The 13,860-nt window shown below is 45.2% G+C and overlaps 1 protein-coding gene across 2 annotated transcripts in view; it reads left to right on the top strand.

Moving 5' to 3' along the window:
• The window catches only part of LOC307206198 (uncharacterized protein), a 99,236-nt gene that overhangs the window by 26,344 nt on the left and 59,032 nt on the right, over positions 1-13,860 (top strand). For both annotated transcript variants that reach the window (XR_013834309.1, XM_079959047.1), the window contains exons 16-25: positions 114-698; positions 1,280-1,495; positions 2,364-2,605; positions 3,020-3,146; positions 4,196-4,371; positions 7,567-7,753; positions 8,627-8,845; positions 9,747-9,927; positions 11,960-12,158; positions 13,522-13,686. Coding sequence is in view for 1 of the 2 variants with exons in the window: in XM_079959047.1 (XP_079815173.1) it covers positions 114-698; positions 1,280-1,495; positions 2,364-2,605; positions 3,020-3,146; positions 4,196-4,371; positions 7,567-7,753; positions 8,627-8,845; positions 9,747-9,927; positions 11,960-12,158; positions 13,522-13,686 (2,297 nt within the window). In the remaining variant the exon portion in view is untranslated. The remainder of the gene's footprint in view (positions 1-113; positions 699-1,279; positions 1,496-2,363; positions 2,606-3,019; positions 3,147-4,195; positions 4,372-7,566; positions 7,754-8,626; positions 8,846-9,746; positions 9,928-11,959; positions 12,159-13,521; positions 13,687-13,860) is intronic.

Genomic DNA, 13,860 nt, shown 5'->3' with positions numbered 1-13,860 from the left:
TGCTCTGTTTTCCTATAAAGATTAAGGGTTGGCCATCAAACACACAAACTGTCAGTGCAATGTGAACAGGAGTATGAAGAAACTGGAACTGATTGCTAACTTTCTAATTGCAGTGCGTTCTGTTCCTGTTACAAAGCCTGCTGTCATAAGCACTGCTGCACCAACTACTAACCGTACTACTTCAACTGGAGCAGCAAGACCAACAGCGCAGACTACAGCGTCAAGGACAACAGTGCTGACTACTACACCCACAACAACACCCAAGACCACCACAAGGGTGACAACACCCAAGACCACCACAAGGGCGACAACACCCAAGACCACCACAAGGGCGACAACACCCAAGACCACCACAAGGGCGACAATACCCAAGACCACCACAAGGGCGACAACACCCAAGACCACCACAAGGGCGACAACACCCAAGACCACCACAAGGGCGACAACACCCAAGACCACCACAAGGGCGACAACACCCAAGACCACCACAAGGGCGACAATGCCCAAGACCACCAAGGCCACAACAGTACCAAATGCAACCAATACCACTGTCTTAACAACTATTCCCTGTAGGTGGGCTGAACTTCCTTGCCTAGATGGGCAGGGGTGTGTGCCCTTTGAATATGTCTGTGATGGAGAAGAGGACTGTATGGATGGGTCCGATGAAGACTTCTGTTCCCTCATTTGTGGTGAACCAGGTACTAAGTTCTTCCATGCTGTGTGTGAATAGCTTAATACTGCATCCTGCACATGGTCCCTCCATTATTAAATTTCTCCATCTCCTACCCCATCGAGACAAAGAACCTAGCATGACAAATGTGGCTGATTGGGCTAAGGTCAAAGTTTTGCAGGCCTACACAGTTGCCTAAATTATTAAAAAATTGGCTCTTGTTAGACATGCTGACTAGGGGGGAAGGAAGGGAGCAAGGGCAGAATTTGAGGGCCTTCTCCAGCCCTCTCACTGTCTGCCAAAAGCCTTCTTCCCGTAGCTGGGAAAACACTTACTAGCCTTTGGGAAGAAGGAAGAAAGGACTCAAGGACCCTGTCAGAGCACTTAGGCCTCCTTTCCAAAGCCCAGTGTTGTTTACCTGGCTTTGGGAAGGCATCAGATGTTGCTGAGAGCCGCCAAAAATGGCCTCATGATAGACCACCTTACCTTACTCTATCATTTTGTCAACTTTTTTTTTTAAATCTAGGAAGTATGCGCTTGCTTTCTCCAGTCCTACAGAAAGGCCTGGCTATTGAACTTAACGTGTTCTTGTCTCTTTCTTTCTAAAAGGAAGCTTCCAGTGTCGAAGTGGAAACAAATGCATTCGCGAGAGGTTCCTTTGCGATGGGATTCCACATTGTCCCGATGGCTCAGATGAAGCCAACTGCTGGGTGCCAACTCCAGAATGTGCCTTGCGCTGCGATAACAACATGCGCTGTGTGCCTGAGAGTTGGTTATGCGATGGGAGCCCTGACTGCCACGATAGCGCTGATGAACAGGGCTGCGGTGAGCAAATACCCAGTTGGCAGAGCGGTGCCCGAATGGGTACATTCGGCTTCCAAATCGCCAGCTTTCTACAAAAGTTCCTGACTATAGCTTGAGTAAAGCGTAGCGTAAGACACATGCCCTGAGCTAACACTGCCACCTGCTGTGTCTTAACAGGCTGCCTTTGGGAAGGTATCTTAACCTTGTTCCTGAACCTGCAGCGTGGCATCGTCGCTTGCAACAAAAGTTTTGGTGGCACTGTCTGAACTTGCTAGAAACTTTTTAATTCAAATGATGCTTAACTCTTGAACCAGGAGCCAATGGCTTTGGACTACTAACTGTTTTGGATAATGGGGTGATGAATTCAGAATGGGCTGGAGGGCTAGGTCTTGAATCCAGTAGATGTCCTGAGGCTTGTAGCATCTCTTCATCCCAAAAGCCCATTCTGCATTTGCCTGTGCAGTTACAGCTGTTGGTACAGCAGCCAATTTGCAACCAAGGACAGCACTTTCCTGTTCCTGGTTGTGTGAAATATCAGGATGTTCCATTCATTAACATGCAGTCGGCATCAAACCTGAACCCATATGTAGCCTCGTGGCTTATTTGCCAAAGGGATATGTAAATATCCGCATCTCCTGGAGCTATGACAGTCGAAGGACTAATTCATATGATAGTGGGTCATTATATCTTCACACAATTTAAACTGCTGAATCATATGTCAATTCTTAAAGGGTTTGTGGACCCAGATGCATTTCTGTGTAGCCTGTGTTAAATATATTTTACATTGATCCTTGCAGGGAGAATGCATTCAACTGTTCATGAGTCCTATATGAGTGAAATCTCTTGGGTGCTTTCTAGAAACAATAAACACTGCTGTCTGTCCCTGCAGTTCATGCAAAGTGCACTGAACAGGAATTCCAATGCAGAAGTGGCCAGTGCGTGTCGTACTCCCTGCACTGCGATGGAGACCGTGACTGTAAGGATGGCTCAGATGAAGTAGGCTGCCCAGTAGCCCCAAAACTACATTTCTGCCATTCGGATGAAGTCAATTGCCCTAAAAGTGGAGAGTGCATTCTCAAGGAATGGCTCTGTGATGGCGATAAGGACTGCAAAGATGAATCTGATGAACAGGTGTGTGTGTGTGTAAACTGGCAACGAATGCAGAGTGCCATCAAATCGGCTATTTATAAAGATCTGATCAGTTACAAACATATATTAAGGGCAGAAGACAGCTATTCCGTTTCTTTTAAAGCGGTAACAATTACATGCAAGCAAGCATGCGCATGCGTTTCCTACAGGACCTGGGTAGTCCAAAAGTTACAGTATTTGTGATGGGCATGGACAACAAAGAGGTTGCTTTTTAAGCAAGCACAAATTCTTAGCAGCCAGCTGCAAAATGAAGTACCTTTGAGTGCTCCAAACTCCATTTCTAGGTTGTGTAGTTATCCCTGCAGCACAAGAAAACTGCAAAGGAGAAATTGTGTGTGTGTGTGTGTGTGTGTGTGTGTGTGTGTTCCCTTTTGCTTGAATGCCTTCTCCTTGCAGGACTGCAGTTTGCCAGAGCACAAGTGCGGTGACAACCAGTGGCAATGCAGAAGTTCTGAGTGTATCCCGGACCTATGGTACTGTGATGGGCAGGCAGACTGCAGAGACAGGAGTGATGAGACTTCCTGTAAGTACTATTCGCGTTTCCCTTGCAAGAGCTTTTGCTGGTGCTTAAAGTCTTTACCGTTGATCAGCTCTCTCCCCTTTGGACTTATGTGGCACTCCCATTCAAGAGCCACGAGAAAAATATCTTGCCTTTAAAAGTCTTAGGTGGTGAAATTACTTGTGCTCTTCAGCCGCAGAGAAATCACATTCTGCAAAGGAGAAATTGAAATGAGTACGGAGGGGGAAATCCTCAAGTGAACACCTTGAGGCTAGTCTAGAATAGCAGAAGGAAGAGTGGATTTGACAGCCTTGCAGCTTCATTGTGTTAGGGAGCAACCTGCACTTTCCATAGAAAGCTTCTCCACTTTCTGGAGAAATGGCAACACCCAGCGCAAGGTCTAGAGTTGATCAGAACCTCTAATACAAGAGTGAGGAACCATTGGCTCTCCAGTTGTGGCTGAACTACAACCCCTGTCAGCCCAAAACAAACATGGCCCAGGACGATAGCATTTATAGTACAACATTTGGGTCCCCAAACCTGCTCTAATAGGCATCCCTGCAAGCTTGTTAATGAGCCTGCAGTAATTTCATCAGCAATGCAAGTGCAATAATCTTCACTGCCACCCATTTCGCTCTTAAGAACATGAGCAGGATTTGACCCTGCTGTGTGGTATTCCCTTAGCAGATGAGCAAAATGAAAGCCAAAGTACATGCAATAGCAGCAGACTTAAAAAAAAAAAAAAAAAAAGGTCCACACCTGCCCCAGTGGGGTTGAAGGTGCAGTTTTAAAGTGTAAAAGGGATGGGGGAATGCTGTTGAATCCTCACCGCCCTCTCCCCTGGAGTTCCTCCCATTATCACCAGACTCATGAGGAACTGGAAAACCAAACTCTTCAACTCTCAGTTGCATGCCCTCCTTCTTCACTGCCTTTGAAATCCGCTGGTAAAAAGGCGTGCAGGTTTTACTGCTATAACAGCCTGGCCCCTTAAGAATTCTGAAGATCCACTTATTTCTGCTCTAGGTTTTAATGCTGGTACAGTCTTTGAGGGTTTTTTTCTTGTTGTTATACAGGCAAGCCGAGGAAGTGCCTGGGCTATGAATTCCAGTGTGGCGAAACCTGCATTAATTACACTCTGGTGTGCAATGGGAGACCAGACTGTCAGGGTGGGACGGATGAAGGCAGGGATTGTGCTCTTGCATGCCGGCGGTCGTGCTCCCAGATCTGCTACAAGTCTCCTAGCGGGCCTGTAAGTTTGCTTTTTCTTGGATGTTGACTATACTACCACTTTGGGCTTGTGGGAGATTAGCAGCCCAAAACTAACCAATGCATATTCTTGCTAGTTAGCATGAGAAGGGGCTAAGTCCACAGAGTTGTATTGTTGTTGTTATTTAGTCGTTTAGTCGTGTCCGACTCTTCGTGACCCCATGGACCAGAGCACGCCATGCACTCCTGTCTTCCACTGCCTCCCGCAGTTTGGTCAAACTCATGCTGGTAGCTTCGAGAACACTGTCCAACCATCTCGTCCTCTGTCGTCCCTTTCTCCTTGTGCCCTCCATCTTTCCTAACATCAAGGTCTTTTCTAGGGAGTCTTCTCTTCTCATGAGGTGGCCAAAGTCTTGGAGCCTCAGCTTCAGGATCTGTCCTTCCAGTGAGCACTCAGGGCTGATTTCCTTCAGAATGGATAGGTTTGATCTTCTTGCAGTCCATGGGACTCTCAAGAGTCTCCTCCAGCACCAGAATTCAAAAGCGTCCATTCTTCAGCGATCAGCCTTCTTTATGGTCCAGCTCTCACTTCCATACATCACTACTGGGAAACCATAGCTTTAACTATACGGACCTTTGTTGGCAAGGTGATGTCTCTGCTTTTTAAGATGCTCAGAGTTGTATTGCTGCTAGGCAAATACACAGGCCATAGAAATACAGTTGGTAGACAGGGCACTGTATGATGTCATTTACCCTCGTATCCTCGAGAGGGAGGAGCATATATTACTTCTTGTCCGTCCCCCCCCTCGCTCTCATCCTTTGCCCAGCGTTAGATGCAGCTATGCCTCCATTTGCTTCACCTTTAGGCACTTGCCTGAAGCTGGTTATATTGTAAACATAAGCATTTCACCTGCATAGTTTTTACTGCTGCAATTGCTGTGAACCAATGCAAGAATATAAGTAAGTAAATTATATTTCTGAACCCAAGCTGTTGCCTGCTCCTTCATTAAGCGATGTACAAAAGGGCGAGCCTCCTTGCTTCAGAGCTCCTTTTAATTTTGCTGCCAAGGATGGGGTTTTGAAACCCTTTTCAGCTCACACACGTTGGGAGTCTGGAGGGATGAATTGCAATTCATATATCCTCTCCTGCCCATCAGAACCCATTCCATAGGGCTCTACATTGAGTGACTTCTAAACTGACTGCTGCTTCTGCCAGGACAAAGCTTGCTAAGGCTCTTTCCATGAAAGCCAAATTCCTCTTGGTGCAGGAAAGTGGCAGATAGCTATATTGTCCAGTGTGGTGTAGTGGTTAAGAGCGGTAGTCTCGTAATCTGGTGAACCGGGTTCGCTTCCCTGCTCCTCCACCTGCAGCTGCTGGGTGACCTTGGGCCAGTCACACTTCTCTGAAGTCTCTCAGCCCCACTTACCTCACAGAGTGTTTGTTGTGGGGGAGGAAGGGAAAGGAGAATGTTAGCCGCTTTGAGACTCCTTTGGGTAGTGATAAAGCGGGATATCAAATCCAAACTCTTCTCTTCTTCTTCTCTTATAAGATGCACGTCGGCTTCGTAACTCAGTTTTAACTTGTGTTGGCCCAGATGCCATTTAAAACGGAATGTCTGCTCACTTAGAGGTCTGAATGCATTCCCACCATTCCAGTTCTGAGTCGGAAGATGGGCATTCAGCGGATGGCATATTGGTCAACTTTTTCCAGCAAGGCTTCCAGCTGAAGCCAAACTTTAATGCGTCTGCTTGCTTGGCAACCATGTTTGGTTTCATTTTAAAGTTAATATTAGGTGTGGGGGATGGGGTTTCATTAGGAAACTAGTTCCCTGCCCCCAGCCTTAATAGGAGGTGGGGAAAGCTCACTGTACCAGTAGGGATTTTGCAAGTCGAATTGCAACAGTGGAGAATTTTCATTTGTGATCACAGGTGGGGAGGGAAGGAATATTCATTGCAGTCCTGGTTAAAACTGTGGGCCTCTTGCAGTCTCTCACTCTGTGTGTGTGCATGATTGTTAACCAGTACATTAGCTGTCAGAGCAGACTGAGACTGTTCTCTTAATAGCTATATGTTAAGAAAAAGCTGCATTGAGCACATTTTCCTCTTTGTTTCTGTCCCCTACCTCATAATAATAATAATAATAATTTATTATTTATACCCCGCCCATCTGGCTGAGTTTCCCCAGCCACTTTGGGCGGCTTCCAATCAAGTGTTAAAACCAAAACAGCATTAAATATTAAAAACTTCCCTGAACAGGGCTGCCTTCAGATGTCTTTTAAAGAGAAGATTGCATGAATCACCTATCATTCGTGCTTAGAGGACCCTTCAAATTGCCTCACACTTCACAAGCTGCAGCCACCAGCCTAGAAAGCTGTAGCTCTTCGGTCGGCCAATTGGTGTCAAGGAAGGATAGGACTTTTTTTATGTACGCCACTACAGCAGCAAGGATCCTTCTAGCAAAGTATTGGAAGACACAGGAACTCCCCACACTGGAAGAATGGCAGTGATTGACTTTATGGGATTGGCGGAGATGACTGGCAGAATCCGTGACCAAGAGAAGGAGACGGTGGAGGAAGACTGGAAGAAATTCAAAGCTTATCTTAAGAACTGTTATAATATTGATGAGTGCTAAAATGTCAAGGGGAAGGAAGATGCAGAATTGCAGCTGAAAATGTTATTTAAGGTGAAATTGAGAAAGATAACAAATTTAAATTTAATTGGCTAAAAGGGTTGCTGAAAAATTGTAAAACAAGGATGCAAAAAAGGTGAGGTATGGGGAAGTCTGAGAAAGGAGGCTTATGAAAATGAGGTTAAGAATTTATATTTGTGTGTTTGTTTGTATTGGTGGATGTTTTTATGTCGTTGTTATTGTTTCGTTTTAAAATTGGAAAATTAATAAAAATTATTATAAAAAAAAAAGAAAGAAAGCTGTAGCTCTTCATTTCCCAGTTCTGTTAAAGGGAACATCTTCCTTCAAATCCAGGCTCCCTTGTCTGCCTGCTCTGTGAATGGGTAGGTCAGGCTTCCATTCTGTCCTGCTGGGAATCTTTCGTCTTGATGGAACGCACAAAGCAACCAATCAGTCTTGAGCAGCAACGATCATTTCACTTTTCTCCAGCAGCAACTTTTCATACATGAGCGTTCCTGCATGAAAGCTCTGAACGAAGATGATAAAAGCGACCTGCTTGCCTGCAACATGAAGACCCAAGTTTCTTTTAACGTAACATTCTCCTTACAGAAATGTGCTTGCTACGAGGGATTCCGGCTAAGGAGCGACAGGCGCTCCTGCAAAGATATCAATGAATGTAAAGAGCTGTCGGAGGAGAAATGCAGCCAGACTTGCGTCAACACGGAGGGAAGCTATATGTGTACTTGCCACCCTGGCTACTTGCTGGAACCAGATGGCCACACCTGCAAAGTACTTGGTAAGGCCCTGTAAATGTCTAGCTTGCCTCTTCTGGTAGGCATCTGTCTGCCTGGTTCAGTGGCTTGAGCTGAGCTTGCCTGAAGTGGAATAAAAGAATTTGGCTTCAGGTACATGCACCGTGCGGGTGGCACTGTGGGTTAAACCACAGAGCCTAGGACCTGCCGATCAAAAGGTCAGCGGTTCGAATCCCCGCGACGGGGTAAGCTCCCATTGCTCGGTCCCTGCTCCTGCCAACCTAGCAGTTCGAAAGCACATCAAAGTACAAGTAGATAAATAGGTACCACTCCGGCGGGAAGCTAAACGGCGTTTCCGTGCGCTGCTCTGGTTTGCCAGAAGCAGCTTAGTCATGCTGGCCACATGACCTGGAAGCTGTTTGCCAGCTCCCTCGGCCAATAAAGTGAGATGAGCGCCATAACCCCAGAGTCGGTCACGACTGGACCTAACGGTTAGGGTTCCCTTTACCTTTTTAGACTGCTTAAACTGGGGACCAGGTAACAGAAGGGTTCAACACAGGTTTCGAAAAGCAGCATTGCTTTGCAAAGACTGAAGCTGCAAACAAATGAAAAGAAAGCTGGCGTAACTTGCCAAGCATTGCTTTTCACCCAAATACAAGTGTGGGGAGTAATGTTAAGTGCAGCAGTAACTTTAAAAAGAAAAGAAAACTGTCTGGCAGGTGATTGGCTTGCAAGCTTTCATTTGCGTTGGCAACTTGTCCGAAGCACCAACTTGGCAGATTCAGTTTACTGAATGCTGGGGCTGAGAATGTCTATGCTTCTAGGAGTCTGTGCAATGCCCTGCCAGTATTGTGCTGCAGGTGGTGGCAGCAGCAGGGGTCAAAACTGCAATGTGTAACCCCTTCTCTTTCCTGCAGGCTCTGAGCCGAAGTTGCTTGTTGCAGTTCAGTTCAATTTGATCCTATATGGATTAAGAAGCCTGAAAGAAGATGTTATATTGACCACTGAGAAGGACTTTATTATCTTTTCTATCGACTATGACTTGGCGGAGCAGAAAATCTTCTGGATGGACCTCAATGCAGAAAGTATTAAGTGGATGAACATGAGAAACAAGGAAAGGGGGACTCTAGTTAAAGGTGGGTCTTTTGGTTTAGGTTCGGGCATCTGACTTGGGAGCAAACTACTTAGTTTGAACTATGCTGAAAGTCTCTGATGAAACTTCCTACTTGTTGAATGTAAAATACAGTGGTACCTCGGGTTAAGTACTTAATTCGTTCCGGAGGTCCGTTCTTAACCTGAAACTGTTCTTAACCTGAAGCACCACTTTAGCTAATGGGGGCCTCCTGCTGCTGCCGCGCCGCCAGAGCACGATTTCCGTTCTCATCCTGAAGCAAAGTTCTTAACCTAAAGCACTATTTCTGTTAAATAGTGGGTAGACATTGCAGACAACGCAGCGATTTCTCCAAAGCAGCTCTTTATTTGTCAGCTGGAACAGAACTGAACAGCAAACAGCTCAGCCGGCCTGCTTTTATAGGCAGCCGGCTATCAACATTGTAGCAACAACAACCCAGGGTTTCCCGCCTAAAGTAACTGACCTGGACCTGAGTGAAAACTACATACATGATACTCCTGGTGGCCAGGGTGAGAACTTCAATACATAACAATTTCTGGGTTAGCAGAGTCTGCAACCTGAAGCGTATGTAACCCGAGGTACCACTGTAATAATAAACTGAATCTGGCACAAATCCCCTGCTCCAGAAGAAGCCTCCTGGGCTAATTCAAGAGCAACCACTTGTCCAGGCCACTAGTATTTGCAAGGCGGTTTGGAGCACAAATGAAAATTGTGCAATCCATGAAATGCTGCAGAAAGTCATTGCAGGTAGCTACACCTGTCTTTTCTAATAGCCTAGGTGATTTTAACACATCAAGTTTGGCACCTGCTAGAGTAAATACAGGCAATGACCGATTTGCATGGGGAGTTACGTTCCTGTGTGTCGGTGGAGTGCACTCATCTTATCCCCCCCCCCATGACTCCAGGAATCAAATCGGATTGCATAGCAGTAGACTGGGTAGGAAGAAATCTTTACTGGACAGATGGGATGGCAGGACAGATCTTGGCTACGCAGCTAAATGGCAAATGGAGAGGAATTCCTGAGCACACGGTGGTTCTTGATTACCTGGACCAGCCTCGGTCACTCGCACTCCACCCGCTGGATGGGTAAGGCTTTAAGAGTCTCTGTGTTTTATGAGCATTGCTTCCAGTGTTGGGCTTCTAATTGGAATACAGTGGTACCTTGGTTCTCAAACTCAATCCGTTCTGGAAGTCCGTTCCAAAACCAAGGCGCACTTTCCCATAGAAAGTAATGCAAAACGGATTACAGTGGTGCCTCGCAAGACGAAAAGAATCCGTTCCGCGAGTCTCTTCGTCTAGCGGTTTTTTCGTCTTGCGAAGCAAGCCCATTGACGGCTTAGCGGATTAGCGCTATTAGCGGCTTAGCGGATAAGCGGATAAGCGGCTTAGAAAAAGGGGGGAAAGTCGGATAAGCGGATAAGCGGATAAGCGGCTTAGAAAAAGGGGGGGAAAGTCGGAAAAAGTCGGAAAAACTCGCAAGACATTTTCGTCTTGCGAAGCAAGCCCATAGGGAAATTCATTTTGCGAAGCGCCTCCAAAATGGAAAACCCTTTCGTCTAGCGGGTTTTTCGTCTTGCGAGGCATTCGTCTTGCGGGGCACCACTGTAATCCGTTCCAGACTTTTAAAAACAACCCCTAAAACAGCAATTTATCATGAATTTTACTATCTAATGAGACCATTGATCCACAAAATGAAAGCAAAAATCAACGTACTGTACTATAAAATAAATAAGACAATATTGTAGATGATAAAAATTATTATTTTTTCTTACCTGCACCGATCATTGTTTGGATGGGGGGCTTTTAGCCATTTGTGCAGCAACACAATCAATCAATCAGTAGCTGAACTGGGTTCCACACAGTCACAAAAACAAGTTAACCGAAAAAGCCTCAAAAACACAAATCGCAAAAACAAAAGCGCCAAACTTAATTCAATCCGGAAGTCTGTTTGACTTCTGAAATGTTTGAAAACCAAGGCGCAGCTTCTGATTGGTGCAGGCGCCCCGGAAACAATAGCAGACACTCTCATCGGAATTCTGGCTTCTGAAAAACGTTCAAAAACTGGAACATTTACTTCTGGGTTTTCAGCGTTTGAGAACCAAGGCGTTTGACTACCAAGGCATTTGCGAACCAAGGTACTATGTAGTCTGCTGCATGTGCCAGATACAGGCCGCCCAAAAGCCACACATGCCATTCTAATTACTGTGAGAAGCGTTGCTGGTCTGCCATTCTAGTCTTGGCTCTTGATCTTAGCTTCTTTTCAACACTAAAGGTAAAGGGACCCCTGACCATTAGGTCCACTCGTGGCCAGCATGACTAAGCCACTTCTGGCGAACCAGAGCAGCGCATGGAAACACTGTTTACCTTCCCACCAGAGCAGTACCTATTTATCTACTTGCACTCTGACGTGCTTTCAAACTGCTAGGTTGGCAGGAGCAGGGACTGAGCAACGAGAGCTCACCCCGTCACGGGGATTCGAACTGCCGACCTTCTGATAGGCAAGTCCTAGGCTCTGTGGTTTAACCCACAGCGCCACCTGTGTCTAGCCTAAGCTTTAAAATAAAAAAGAGCAAAGGTGCACATTATATCGCTGTGCCTGCCCACGACATACAAAAACTTTTCAAATAGGCTTGGCAAGCTTGACCAATCAAAACGTAAAAAAAAGATTGCCACAAAATGGGACTGATGGCAACTTGTCTGCTGACCTTATTGGGGATGATCCATACATATAAGCCATGCAGGTTAAAAAGAAAGAGTCTGAACTGGAACTCTAAACTCCACGGAAGACCAGCTTTTCATCCTCGTGTGCTAGGGGTCAACTCATGTGCAAAGGACAATGCACACTTACCATTTGCAGGATTTTTGATCTGAGCTCCTGCTTTGGTCATAGCGATTCATGACCTGGCTCAAAGTAGGCTCTGGCTACCATGAGAGATGTGCAATTCTCAAAAGGGGACAACTGGAAAAATGGCAATTAAAATCTGCAGACTAAAATGGAATTTAGGCTTGTGAACCTTTTCTTTCCAACAAGCATTATATGGGTAGTGTGTGAAAACTGAAGTCCATTCAATTTCTCTGCCCCGCAGAAGTATCTTAACATTCACCTTCTCTTCCTTAGGTTAATGTATTGGTCTGCAATAGGGGATGACTCCAAAATAGAGCAAGCTGGTATGGATGGAAGCAGCAGATCGGTACTACTTGATGGGCTTGGCTGGCCCACCAGCATAACCCTTGACCTCTTGAGCTGGAAAATCTTCTGGTCTGATGACAAGTTTCACTATATTGGGTCGGCCTACTTGGATGGCAGTGGTATGAAGGTAACGCATACCTTATAAGCATACCTGGAGTGTGGATGGAGTGATTGCCAAATGTGTTATTGCATACGAGAATGCTTTTTTATAATATTCATGTGATCTCTTCTCTTTTTCTCTTTCTCTTTCTCTTTCTCTTTCTCTTTCTCTTTCTCTTTCTTTCTTTCTTTCTCTCTCTCTCTCTCTCTCTTTCTCTCTCTCTCTCACACACACACACACACACACACACACACACACGCACACACACATATATATAAAGTAAAGGTAAAGGGACCCCTGACCATTAGGTCCAGTCATGGCCGACTCTGGGGTTGTGGTGCTCATCTTGCTTTATTGGCCAAGGGAGCCAGAGTACAGCTTCTGGGTCATGTGGCCAGCATGACTAAGCCGCTTCTGGTGAACCAGAGCAGCGCACGGAAACGCCGTTGACCTTCCTGCCAGAGCGGTACTTATTTATCTCCTTGCACTTTTTCGACGTGCTTTCGAACTGCTAGGTTGGCAGGAGCAGGGACCGAGCAACGGGAGCTCACCCTGTCTTGGGGATTCGAACTGCTGAGCTTCTGATCGGCAAGCCCTAGGCTCTGTGGTTTAACCCACAGCACCACCCGTGTCATTCATATATATATATATATATATATATATATATATATATGGCGACCCCAAAGTAGGTATACTGCTTTAAAATCCACTTTTTTTGTTCTTGACTCAAGTTCATTCACAATATCAGTAAAGAAAAACCATCATTTTATCTGACTCCACTATTCTTTCCAACTTCCAGCCTGAAATCTAACTGCCACTTGGTTCTGGATCAGCTATATGTATGCATATAATCTGTTGTGATAAATTTCATTGATTCAACTGTATATAATTATACTGTACATTGATGTATTTTCGTTTTGTGTAAGATTTACCTTTGTTTTTTATTTTACTCAGGCGTATTTAGAGATTTATTTCTTACGTTACTTAAATGTGGTACTTTAGAAGTGTCGGTAGTACAGTTGACGTAGCCTACTTTATAGATTTCTTGAAATATAAAGCAGTACGCAAGTTAAATTAATATCAAATAAATTCCTGCTTCCAGCTGTGGACCAAGCTCTCGTAAGCTCATATATTTAAGAGCTGAGGCTTCTTTTTTCCTTTGAAAGTGGTAACTGCTGCTGCTTTCAGTGTAACAATCCATCTTTTCTCTCAGTAAATCTTGATAGAATTCTATATGGATACAAAATCTTGCATTTGACCCAGAAGTGAAAGACAAATGTTGAGGGAACAATGCTCATTTAAAAACTTCCAAATCTTTGTTGAACATAAGATCTAGGTCAAACAGGGATAAAAGTATCTTGACATCAACACTTCATTTCCCCTCTGCTAGGTGTTTGAGCTGACTGAAATTCATAGTCCCTTCGCAGTGACTGTATTTGAAGATTACGTTTATTGGTCTGAGCTGAAAACAAGGACAGTACAGAGACTACACAAAAGGACTGGAAAGAATAGATCCGTCCTTATCAAGCGTCATGGGCAACCATATGGACTTAAGGTACTGCCTTTAACTCTTTGTAGGGGACCAGTCGGTTGAGCCAAGAGTGTATCTCCTTGCCAAGCACTGAAGAATAACTGAAACTGGGTTCGGCTGGGACTTTGTTTGCATAGCATCCCTCTGAACAAAACTCTCGCGCTATCATATTGAGCAAGTAAAACAGCTTTGCTGCAA

The sequence above is a fragment of the Podarcis cretensis genome, assembly GCF_951804945.1.
Source record: "Podarcis cretensis genome assembly, chromosome: 17".
NCBI classification, from domain to species: Eukaryota; Metazoa; Chordata; class Lepidosauria; order Squamata; family Lacertidae; genus Podarcis; species Podarcis cretensis.
This window is presented reverse-complemented; position numbering and strand designations above follow the sequence as displayed.